Source organism: Salvelinus fontinalis, chromosome 20, assembly GCF_029448725.1.
Source record: "Salvelinus fontinalis isolate EN_2023a chromosome 20, ASM2944872v1, whole genome shotgun sequence".
Taxonomy (NCBI): domain Eukaryota; kingdom Metazoa; phylum Chordata; class Actinopteri; order Salmoniformes; family Salmonidae; genus Salvelinus; species Salvelinus fontinalis.
Window position 1 is genome coordinate 6,635,280 of NC_074684.1, and position 12,278 is coordinate 6,647,557.

Below are 12,278 nucleotides of genomic sequence, written 5' to 3' on the forward strand. Positions count from 1 at the left end.
TACTGCTCGTTCTGTGCGTGATTTCCTGCAAGACAGGAATGTCAGTGTTCTGCCATGGCCAGCGAAGAGCCCGGATCTCAATCCCATTGAGCATGTTTGGGACCTGTTGGATCAGAGGGTGATGGCTAGGGCCATTCCCCCCAGAAATGTCCGGGAACTTGCAGGTGCCTCGGTGGAAGAGTGGGGTAACATCTCACAGCAAGAACTGGCAAATATGGTGCAGTCCATGAGGAGGAGATGCACTGCAGTACTTAATGCAGCTGGTGGCCACACCAGATACTGACTGTTACTTTTGATTTTGACCCTCGTTTGTTCAGGCACACAAGTTTAAAAAATTAACCCCAAAAGGTTCTTCAATGATCCATTAAAAGTTTTTTGGGGGAGAATTTATAGTGGTTCCTCCACAGATTAAATTTGAAGAACCCCTCAAGGATACTCCAGGAACCTTTTACTTTTAGTGTGGAAAGAAATGCTGTCTGCATGCTCAACAGGTGTCGCTCATTCAGCCGAGCATTCTCGGGTCTCTCCTCCACCCGTTATGGGGTCTGAGCCGCCAAAGACTGCCACCATTAGCTCTAACAAATTGAAATCCCTAGTCATTGGTGACTGCATTACCTGCAATATTAGACTTAAAAATAATCATCCAGTGATTATACATTGTTTACCAGGGGTCAGGGCTACCGACGTAAAGGGTAAACCCGAAGATGGTGCTTTTTGAAGCTAAAACTGGCAAGTGTAGAGAGTATAGGGATACTGTTATCCACGTCGGCACCAACAATGTTGGGATGAAACAGTCAGAGGTCACCAAACGCAACATAGCTTCAGCACGTAACTTAGCCAGAAAGATGTGTCGACATCAAGTAATTCTCTCTGGCCCCCTCCCAGTAAGGGGGAGTGATGAGCTCTACAGCAGACTCGCACAACTCAATCGCTGGTGGAAAACTGTTTGCTGCCCCTCACAAAAGATTGAATTTGTAGATAATTGGCCCTCTTTCTGGGACTCACACACAAACAGGACCAAGCCTGGCCTCCTGAGGAGTGATGGACTCCATCCTAGCTGGAGGGGTGCTCTGATTTTATCTATCAAATAGACAGGGTTCTAACTCCTCCAGCTCCCCAATGAGATAGGGTGCAGGCCAGGCAGCAGGCTGTTAGCCAGCCTGCCAGCTTAGTGGAGTCTGCCCCTAGCACAGTCAGTGTAGTCAGCTCTGTTTTCCCCATTAAGACCATGTCTGTCCCTCGATCTAGGTCAGGCCAAACTAAACATGGCGTGGTTCGCCTTAGCAATCTCACTGGAATAAAAACCTCCCCCATACGTCATTTTTGAAGGAGATTGTGATAATACCTTACATCTCAAAATATGAATACTTAATGTTAGATCCCTCATCACTTCCAAGGCAGTCATAGTCAGTGAACTAATCACTGATCATAAACTTGATGTGATTGGCCTGACTGAAACATTGCTTAAGGGCTGATGATTTGACTGTGTTAAATGAGGCCACTCCTTCTGGTTACAGTAGTGACCATTTCCCCCACGCATCCCATAAAGGTGGAGGTGTTGTTAAAACATTTATGACCGCAAATGTCAATTTCTGAAAACAAATGACCCCGTTTTCATTTTTTGAGGTTCTAGTCAATCGGTTTTTTAAAAGTTTCTGTTACAGGCTTCCTGGGCCGTATACTGCGTTCCTCACTGAGTTCCCTGAATTCCTATCGGACCTCGTGGCATATAATATTCAAATTTTTGGTGACTTCAATATACACATGGAGAAGACCACAGACCCACTTCAAAAGGCTTTTGGAGCCATTATTGACTCAGTGGGTTTTGTCCAATGTCTCAGGACCTACGCATTGCCACAATCATACCCTGGATCTAGTTTTGTCCAGTGGAATATTGTGGATCTAAATGTTTTTCCTCATAATCCTGGACTATTGGACCATCTTATTCCATTTGCAATCGCAACAAATAATTTGCTTAGAACCCAACCTAGGATTATCAAAAGCCGTACTATAAATTCTCGGACAACCCAAAGATTCCTAAATGCCCTTCCAGACTCCCTCCACCTACCCAAGGACATTGGAGGACAAAAATCAGTTAAATACCTAACCGAGGATCTAAACTTAACCTTGCGTAATACCCTAGATGCAGTCGCACAGCTAAAAACAAAATTTAAAAAAGTCAAGAAACTAGCTCCCTGGTATACAGAAAATGCCAGAGTCCTGAAGCAAGCTCCCAGAAAATTGGAACGGAGTTCCGACTAGCTTGGAAAGACAGTACCGTGCAATATCGAAAAGCTCTCTCTGCTGCTCAATCAGCCTACTTTTCCAACCTGGATGAGGAGAATAAAAACAACCCAAAATGTATTTTGATACTGTTGCAAAGCTAGAAAGCAGCATTCCCCAAGTGAGAACCGCCTTCATTTCAGCAGTGATGAATTCATGAACTTCTTCGACGAAAATATCATAATTATTATAAAACAAATTTTGGACACATCTTTGAGTCTGCATATTTCTTCAACAATCTATTGTCCTGAGTATTCACAGAACTCCCAGGACCTCGGATCAATTGAGACACTCAAGTTTTTAAATCCTGTATCTCTCGACATATTCATGAAAATAGTCATGGCCTCTAAATCTTCCAGCTGTCTACTGGGCCATATTCCAACTAAACTACTGAAAGAGCTACTTCCTGTGCTTGGCCCTCCTGTGTTGAACATAATAAATGTCTCCCTATCCTCCGGATGTGTATCAAACTCACTAAAAGTGTTAGTAATAAAGCCTCTCCTGAAAAAGCCAAACATTGACCCGGAAAATAAAAAAGCCAATCGGCCTATATTGAATTTCCCATTATTCTCAAAATGTTAATGATAGTGGATTGATGGATTTCCAAGTTTTAGTATACATTTTCTTTCAAGATTACACCCCCATATGCCATGTCTTGGAATATGCAGACAGGCAGATTAAAAGTAAGTTTACATTGTACTACTTCTGACAGTCAACTTTCTAGCTCTGCCCATAACTGTTGGACTTTATAGCATTCCCAGAAAGTATGAATTATTGAGTCATTGTTAGTTTTACACTTAAGACATGACTCTGCCATCGTGCTGTAGAATTTGTGAATTTTGTCTCACTGCCTTCCTGAAGACAAATAATGCAAACGAAACGCTCCAGTCTAGTTTTTGACCCCATCGTAGTACTGAGACCACATTCGTGAAGGTGGTAAATGACTATTTAATGGCATAAGACCAAGGCTCTGCGTCTGTCCTCGTGCTCCTAGAACTTAGTGCCGCTTTTGACACCATCGATCACCACATTATTTTAGAGAGATTAGAACCCCTAATTGGTCTACACAGACAAGTTCTTGCCTGGTTTAGATCTTATCTGTCAGAAAGATATCAGTTTGTCTTTGTGGATGGTTTGTCCTCCGACAAATCAATGGTAAGTTTCAGTGTTCCTCAAGGTTCCGTTCTAGGACCACTAGGACCACTATTGTTTTCACTATACTGTATATTCTGTATATTCCACCTCTTGGTGATGTCATTCGGTGATGTCAACTTTCACTGCTATGTAGACAACACACAGTTGTACATTTAGATGAAATGGTGAAGCCCCAAAATTGCATACCCTGGCAGCCTGTGTTTCAGACATAAGGAAGTGGATGACGGCAAATGTTTTACATTGAACCTCGGACAAAACGGAGATGCTAATTCTAGGTCCCAAGAAACAAAGAGATCTGCTGTTGCATCTGACAATGAATATCGATGGTTGTGCAGTCATCTCAAAAAAAAATGTGAAGGGCCATGGAGTTACTCTGGACCCTGATCTCTTTTTTGACGAAAATATCAAAAATATTTCAAGCGTAGTCTTTTTCCATCCTCGTAACAAAAATCTGAAACTTTTTGTAAATAAATTATGCAGAAAAGCTAATCCATGTGATATTAAAATCAAGTGATGACAACAGACTGGGATAGGGAGAGATTGAATACAGTATGTCCTTAAAATTCTGCACATGCAGAATGCGGCTTGGGATGCCCTCTGGGCCGGCAGCCCTGCAAGGGTTAACACGCTTGAATGTCTTACTCACATCAGCCATGGATATTGGGAGCACACAGTCCTCATAAGCGGCTGCGGCCCACATTGGTGGCTTGGTGTTGTTTTCTTCACAGCAAGCAAAGAAGGTGTTTAGCTTGTCCGGAAGAAGGGGTTTATGTCCGTGAATTGGCTGTCTTTCCCTTGGCTATCCAACTTGATGGATTCTCCATTCACCGTGCGGACAGGACAATGGAGCCAGGGAAATCGAAAGGGGGAGGGGTTTGCCTCTTCATAAACAACAACTAGTGTGCTGACTCGAGCGCGGTGGAAGTGTCGACCCATTGTACACCCGTCTTGGAATGCCTGATGGTCAAATGCTGACCCTTCTACCTCCTGAGGGAGTTTTCAGCTGTTATCGTGACTGTTGTATACATTCCACCTCAAGACAAGAAAAATAACAAGCTGGCACTTAGCGAACTGTACAAAGCTATGAACAAGCAGGACAACTTACATCCGGAGGCTGTGATTTGAAATATTCGTCATTAAGACATGTGATTCCCAACTTCCATCAACACGTCTCCCTCGCCACTAAGGGCGTTAAAGTCCTAGACCACTGTTATTCTACCCACAATCAAGCATAGAAGGCCCACCCTCGTCTTACATTTGGCAAATCAGATCATTACTCCATACTCCTGTCTCCTGTTTAAAAGCAGAAGCTCAAACAGGAAGTACCCGTGACTCGCTCCGTTGAGAAATGGTCACCAGAATCGGAGATTATGCACCAGGACTGCTTTGCTAGCGTTGATTGGAATATGTTTCAAAGACTACACCAATAACATCAACGAGCTAACCACCTCCGTCACCGGCTTCATTACGAAACGAAGAAGGCGGGACAGCACATCTTCCCTCTCAGGAGGTTGAAAAAGTTTGGCATGGGCCCTCAAATCCTCAGCTGTACCATTGAGAGCATCTTGACTGGCTGCATCACTGCTTGGTATGGCAATAGCACAGCCCTTGATCATATGGCGGCACAGAGGGTGGTGCGGACAGCCCAATACATCACTGGGGCCTAGCTCCCTGCCATCCAGGACCTCTATATCAGGCGGTGTGAAAGGCAAGCCCAAAAATCATTACAAAGACTCCAGCCACCCAAGCCATAGACTGTCCCCTCTGCTTCCGCATGGCAAGCAGTACCGGTGCATCAAGTCTGACACCAACAGGCTCCTGAACAGCTTCTATCCCCAAGCCATAAGACTGCTAAATAGCTAAAAAAAATGGCTACCCGGACTATCTGAGTTGACCCTTGTATTTTATTTTATTTGTATTTTTGCACTTTCTCTATGCACACTCACAAGGTTCTCCACACTCACACACACTGACACTCTAACACACACACAAATGCTCATGCTATCATTTGCTCACACACACATATTATGCACATACATTTATAATGACTCTACACACACATACCCACTCATATACAATCGTCATATATGCGGCTGCTACTCTGTTTATCATATACTATTCAATTTTTTATTTTATTTTTAAAAAAAACTCTAAAAATGAACACCCATCAAAATAAAGTCCTCTTTCTTCTCGTTCTTGTAATGTAAGTGTTGAAACATTAAATCCCCGACGAAGCTTTAGCGCTGTTATAGATCCAACGGTAGGACAATGTATTCCATTGAGCCCATTTCAGCCATTACCGGGGTGTATTTGACAGGTCATTACAGACATTTCCGCGGTAGTAGCGTCAGCGGGAAAAAAACATCAGCGTATGAAGAGTATGAAAGAGTCGCAGAAGTAAAATGAAAGCAATCAATACGGCACGACTTAAGTGACAACTGGATTTTGCGCCCCTCGAACACAGGAAATAGAAGGCCGAAAAAAAACACATCTCAGGTGGGCAGGACATACGCGTTGCTAGAAACGTGCGTATGAATGGCGTTTATAAACACCACCTTTATACATCACAATATTCAATATATTACTTATTCTTTTCAGAAATGGCGCACGCAGATATTTCGTGTGAAATTTACACAACGTTTATAAATGAAACCCCTGGCCCGAGAGCAGAGATATTAGCCTGGACTAATCGGTGCTTTAGCCAACTCTTGTGACTCTTGTGACTATTGTAACGACGCAACAACAAACAAACACATACCATTTCTCTTTTTCAAAATGCCTGCCTTTTTAGAATTGTATTTCTGTTTGTTAGAGGTAGGATGTGTCATCTCCTCCCGGGAGACTAGGGCAGCCCAGAAAAGACCCCAGGCCTAGCGGTGCTGTGTGTGTGTGTTTACTGTGTTCCTCTGATGTGATCCAGGCCACAGCTGAAACCACTCTGACCCGTTCCCCCTGACCTCTCTGGGGAAATGCTCTACTACCAGCCCCAGGACCCATGAGTCATGCTAGGCCTATATTAGATACTCACCACATAGAGGCTAGTGGGATTTACAGATCACATCAAAGACAAGCATATGGCTGTATCCCTTAAGTGCATAATGCAGACCTTTAAACCAAGAATTGTTTGCAGGCAAACACTGATGTTTGGCTATGAACAGCCATGGATGGAGGAGGCCCCCCACAATGAATCAATAGTAATGTCTTAAATAAAATCCCAAATCTCTCTGTCTCCAGGAGGTTCTCCAGGAGTTCTTCAATGAGTTAATCACTGTCACTGAAACTTCCTGATCCACTGGCCTCCACACAGAGACGAGGAGATCAATTAGGGCTCTCTAGTAGGCGCATCCCAGTGTTATCTTCTTCTCAGCGCTTTGAGAGAGACAGGAGCTCACTCTGGTTTCATTTCACGCACGCACGCACGCACTGGACGAACAAACACACACGTGCAAGTACGCGTGCACACTCACACGGCCAGATAGACCACTCACCATGCCTTAATTACACACGGACAGTCATTAATCTAAGTCCAAGTCCTGTCAGAAAGTTAACTTCACTTGTTCTTCCTTTAACTCTCTCTCTGTCTTTCACACACATACGCGCACACACACGCACGCACGCACACACACACGCGCGCGCGCGCACGCACACATGCCTTCAGTCTCCCAAGGTCAGTCACTAGGCGATATAGGAGAATATATCAAAACCAATTGAACCAGACATGAGTTATACCTGAGTAGGGTTTAGTTGAATATACATTGGTGCATATTGAAATCTATATGTCTATGTGTCAAGATAAGTTATGGGAGGGAGGAATGGAAGGTGAATACAGTACAGTGCAATAGACCCACATAGTCAATTTGTGATATCAGAAAGCTTCAGCTCTGTCTCATTGTCTTGCCTATCTTCCTCTCCTTGTCTCATTGGTGTTCAGGCTACTGACAGTAGAAAGCTATGGATACCATATCACTTTGACTTTCACAATACCTTGTTGTGCCACATGGTGTCCTCATAACTAGGGCCAGTGAGCATATGGGTAGATACAGTAGTTCCTCAATGTATTTTCTACGGTGTAACAGGGGAGTCACAGGGACAGGCTAAAACTAACCACCAGGGGGTGCAGTAGACCCATACAATGAATCCCCCACCGCTGATTAGGTCAACTGAGTGCACAGTCACAATGAGACCGAAGAATGATCCACCTCCGATGTAGACGTGCTTCTACACCTGCATTGCTTGCTGTTTGGGGTTTTAGGCTGGGTTTCTGTACAGCACTTTGAGATATCGGCTGATGTAAGAAGGGCTATATGAATACATTTGATTTGATTTGATTTAGACACAGAGTGTGTGTGTGTGTGTGTGTGAGTGTGTCAAATCTCTCTCTGACCGTGACTCCGACGGCTCTGAGATTTAGAGACTGTGTCTGTGAATGACAGGAATGAGAGACGAACACAGAGCGAGAGAATGAGGAGGTGGAGGAGAGGATGGAGCTAAAGAAAGATAGAGAGGCTTAAATCAATGCCATCCACTTCAGCCTCTATGACTGCCAAGAAATACAGATGCTCTCTCTGTCTAGGAGTGTGTGTGTGTGTGTGTGTGTGTGCGTGCGTGCGTGCGTATCGTGCGTGCGTAAGTACAAAGATAAACCGAATCCGGAGTACAATCAAATTGACATGCAGATAATAGACACCGGAAAAGGATATAATAAAAGAAGTGACCTTTCAACAACCAACACTGGGCAAACTATTATTCATTAGTCATTCATTATTGAAGCAAAGTAAGACAGTCATGCAGTTCATTGACAGATAGATCATAAGAAGTCCGGGGTACTTTCAACTGAACACTCTGAGTACTATCCATTCTCAGTGGAGGAAGTTGGTTTGGAGAGAATCCAGTGCCATTAACACCTCCAGTGTCTTGGTGCTCTGTGTAACGTGTGAACTCTTTAACCCTACACTTCGCTGTTCAAATAGTCGTTTTGGCACCTGACTCCCTCCCTCCCTCCCTCCCTCCCTCCCTCCCTCCCTCCCGGTCCCATCCGGTTTAAGGGCAGAAATCATAGCACCTGAACACTGCTCCTATACCAAAATAACTCTGTCATGCTTGCACCAAACGTCACACTTCTCCTAAACAGCACTTGTAATTCATCGATTTCAGTCAGACACCGTAAGGGGACAGTTAACCACCACAGAAGCCCGTGAAAACACCGTGGATGAACATAAATACTTCCACCCTCCAAATAGCTGACCGCAGTAGAGAACACATCAACACACTGCATCGTGTGACCCACACATCTCACAGCAAAGGAAACAACACGTTTGAAGACCCTAAACTCCGACTTAACATAACAACACGCACCCGACACTTCAGTTTGCTGACAGAGAAACTCCCCCATGAAGTAAATGACATATTAAACCTTTAACAGCGTTACAACGACTCAGCCTTGTTGACACAACTTGAACAGTCATAATACTCCACCTGTGAGAGTGTACGAATCGTTTCTCTGTGGGACTCCAGTGTTGTAGCTCTCTCTCTCTCACACATTGACACTGGTAGTCCCTGTCTCTCTTCCTGTCTTTTCCTCTGGCCCAGCCAACGCTTTCCCCTCTCATCTGTGGTCTGTGCCTGGGCCTCTAGGCCCTCCTTATACCCACCCCCATCCACCCCCACCATAACTCACTCTGCCCAGCTGCAACTCCTGGAACCCAGCACGCCCTACACTCTCACATGCCAGCATGCACACACACACGCACACACACTATCCAGATCTGTTTTTCCCCGTCACATGCCAGGGGATTGGCACGGTGCAGTGACGTCCTGTTGTCAATGACCCTGTCACTGAGCCACTGACATTTCCAGTAGCCAACCCAACACACACACACACCACAATCTCTCACAGTAGTATTACTGTGCACACACTTCTCAATGGGCTATATGCCTTCACTGGACCATATTGTTTTCAGTGCACCAGTCTCTCACACACACACTGACCTACTGCTCTACTCTTGCTAAGTCTATAGCATAGTCCTTGTGACTGATCTACTTTAAGTCTATACCATGCTAGTCTCTCTATCTCAGCCCAGTTGTAAATCTCAGAATGCTACCATCAGCCAGTGTATAGTCACACTGACCTTGTCCCGTCCCAGTCCATCTCCCCCAGTAACATTTACAGTTTCTCACTGTCTTACTGTAAACCAGGGACACAGCTGAGGATATAGAACCCCACCACACCCACCCCCACCCCATCTCCATAAACACACACACTGTCCCTGTGTTACTACCCTTCAGGGTCAATTATCGCCAGTACTTCACAGGATCTGACACCATGAGGGTGTCAAGCTAACGTGCTGCATGAGCCTCACACCGACATTAACCCTCTCACTGCCAGAGTATACAATGCTGTCAAACGGGAGAAATTGACGACAGGCAAACATTGGGTAGCTTTTTGAAAAGAGAAGAGGGAAAAGAACATATCCAATAATATTTATAATACAACAAAAAACCCCGACTGACCTTAATATTACGAAGCATGGTAATAAAGTATTCCTCTGAAGAAGGGGGTTGGTGGTGGGCTCAAGAATAAAAAAACATCTCACCACCATCGGTAATCCAATGGCTAGCTCTATCTCTCTAACCCAAAGGCAGCTACTGTAGCTCACTCTCTCCCTCAGGGCCACAGAGATGTTTTAGACATGGAAATGCTGTTAGCGCTTTGCGTTCGCCTACTTCTGGGGGATGGGGGTCGGATGAGAAGAGGGGTAAGAATAAAGAATAAAGGTAGTGATATGGAGCACTTCCATCTGGGAGAGAGGAGAGAGTGCATACAGACCCAAACCTTCTGAAGGAGAGAAAGTGGGGGGGGGGGGGCAGAGCGGAGGAGAGGGGGTAGGGGAGAACAGATGGGAAGAAGGGAAGTAGGGTAGAAAAGAGAGGAGAGAATGAAGGGAAAAAAGGGAAGGGTGAGATTGAAGGGGAGAAAATGAATAAACTATGAGTGCCAGCCAGAGGGCGATGTTGGGAGTTATTTGAGCAACAATGACCGCACCAACCTTCCTAACCCTACCAAAACACACACACGTCACACTGACCTTTTCCTCTGTCCCCTTTACAGTACCCAATGAGAATGCTAGGAGACTGCCAGGCAAAGGAACACACACATAGATACACACACATAGATACACACACATACACACATACACACACACACACATCTCGACACAGTGCTGGGGGGGCCTGCCAGCCAGAGGTAGAGTAGCATCACTCATGTGTCATTACAACAAAGAGAGAGGGACATCAGACCAACACAGAGAGATAAATATAGCACAACCCACCCTGTGACTCAGCCATACACACACGCGCACACACACACACACACACACACACACACACACACACACACACACACACACACACACACACACACACACAAACACACACACATATGGATGCACATGCCTCTAATGAGACCAACAAAGACAGGAGAGATGAGAAAGAGGAGGGAGGAGAGGAGGAAAGAGAAAGGGAAAGCAACAATATTGTTGTTTGGTTCGCTACAATCGCTGATACCTTCGCCTTTGCTCTCAAAAACAGAGAAACACGATGCAAATCACGGAATCAATCATTTATATACCACTTATGAACTATTTATAAGCCATTCATAAAACATTAAGAGAGCCTACTGTTCATCTTCAAATAGGAAAATATAATCATTCCGTATCGTCCCTTCACGACCCAGAGACTGCACATCATATGTCATTCATTTATGTGGAGAGAAACATTGATGAGTTACCAGATGAGAAGAGCTGAAGTGTGTGTGTGTGTGTGTGTGTGTGTGCGGGTTTGCGTGTATGCGAGCTGGAGCTGAGTAATGGGACTGGCTCAGGCCAGTCGGTTAGTTAGTTGTTGGCTGAGCAGGGAAGGTTCTGGGGAAGGGCAGAGAGGGTTCTGAAAAACATGCAAAACCCTTATGACCTGTTTCCCTTCCGGTTCTGTATCAAACCTGGGTTCAAATACTATTTGAAATCTTTCCAATACTTTTACCACTTGCTTTAGCCTGCTTGGAAGGCTAGGTGGGTGGCGTTTACACTTTCTAGGCTTTTCTATTGGTTTCATGGCAACAGTCAAGCTCAATCAAGCACCGTTGCAGTATTAAAAAATAATTTCAAATAGTACTTGAACCCATGTCAGCTCTGTATAGCAGGCCATGGTAGCACGCACTTCACATCCATATCAGCACATCAATGCTAGCACTCGGAAATAAATACTATATACAAATAAAAAATAAAACAACATTCTGCTATGGTTACAGAATAGTGACTTTTCGGGGTCATGCGTATGATTGAAAATAAGAACTAGCAAAAATATGTAATATGTACTATGCCCCTCCCCTACCACAACCTTAACACACTACCTCCGACTGAATGCATGTGGCCAGGTAGTGCCGGAAAGATGTAGTAAAAGGAAACAGAGGTTTGTGGTTGTGATAGTGTGTGACCGAAAAAGGAAGAGAAAAGAGAAGAACAGAAAAGGGAATTGAAGGGTGGTAGAAGTCATACTTTTCGCAAGGGTGTTTCGGCCGACCGGATTTTCTTGGGAGATATCTGTGAAGAGAGTAAGATAATTAAAGTCTTGTTTCCCCCTCTTCAGAGATATCTCCAATGGCAACAGTGCTGTTCTAGAAAGATCAAGTTTCACCAGAAACGTTTTTTTGTGTACTTGCTGCCGCTGTCTAAAAACCTTTAATAAGCTAGTGGTAGAAAGTCAATTGAGGTTAGAGGTTAGACAGGAAGTATTTAACTATATATCTGATGTCATATCCTGTGATGTCATGTCCTCTTGTTCCT

General features: G+C 44.5%; 1 protein-coding gene across 4 annotated transcripts in view; it reads right to left on the reverse strand.

The window, feature by feature from the left end:
- The window catches only part of LOC129817201 (serine/threonine-protein kinase PAK 5-like), a 110,210-nt gene that overhangs the window by 49,123 nt on the left and 48,809 nt on the right, over positions 1-12,278 (reverse strand). For 3 of the 4 annotated variants that reach the window (XM_055872213.1, XM_055872210.1, XM_055872211.1), the window contains exon 3: positions 11,991-12,035. The exons of the other annotated variant lie outside the window; for it this stretch is intronic. In XM_055872213.1, coding sequence (XP_055728188.1) covers positions 11,991-12,035 — 45 coding nt within the window. The remainder of the gene's footprint in view (positions 1-11,990; positions 12,036-12,278) is intronic. 4 annotated transcript variants of the gene reach the window in all.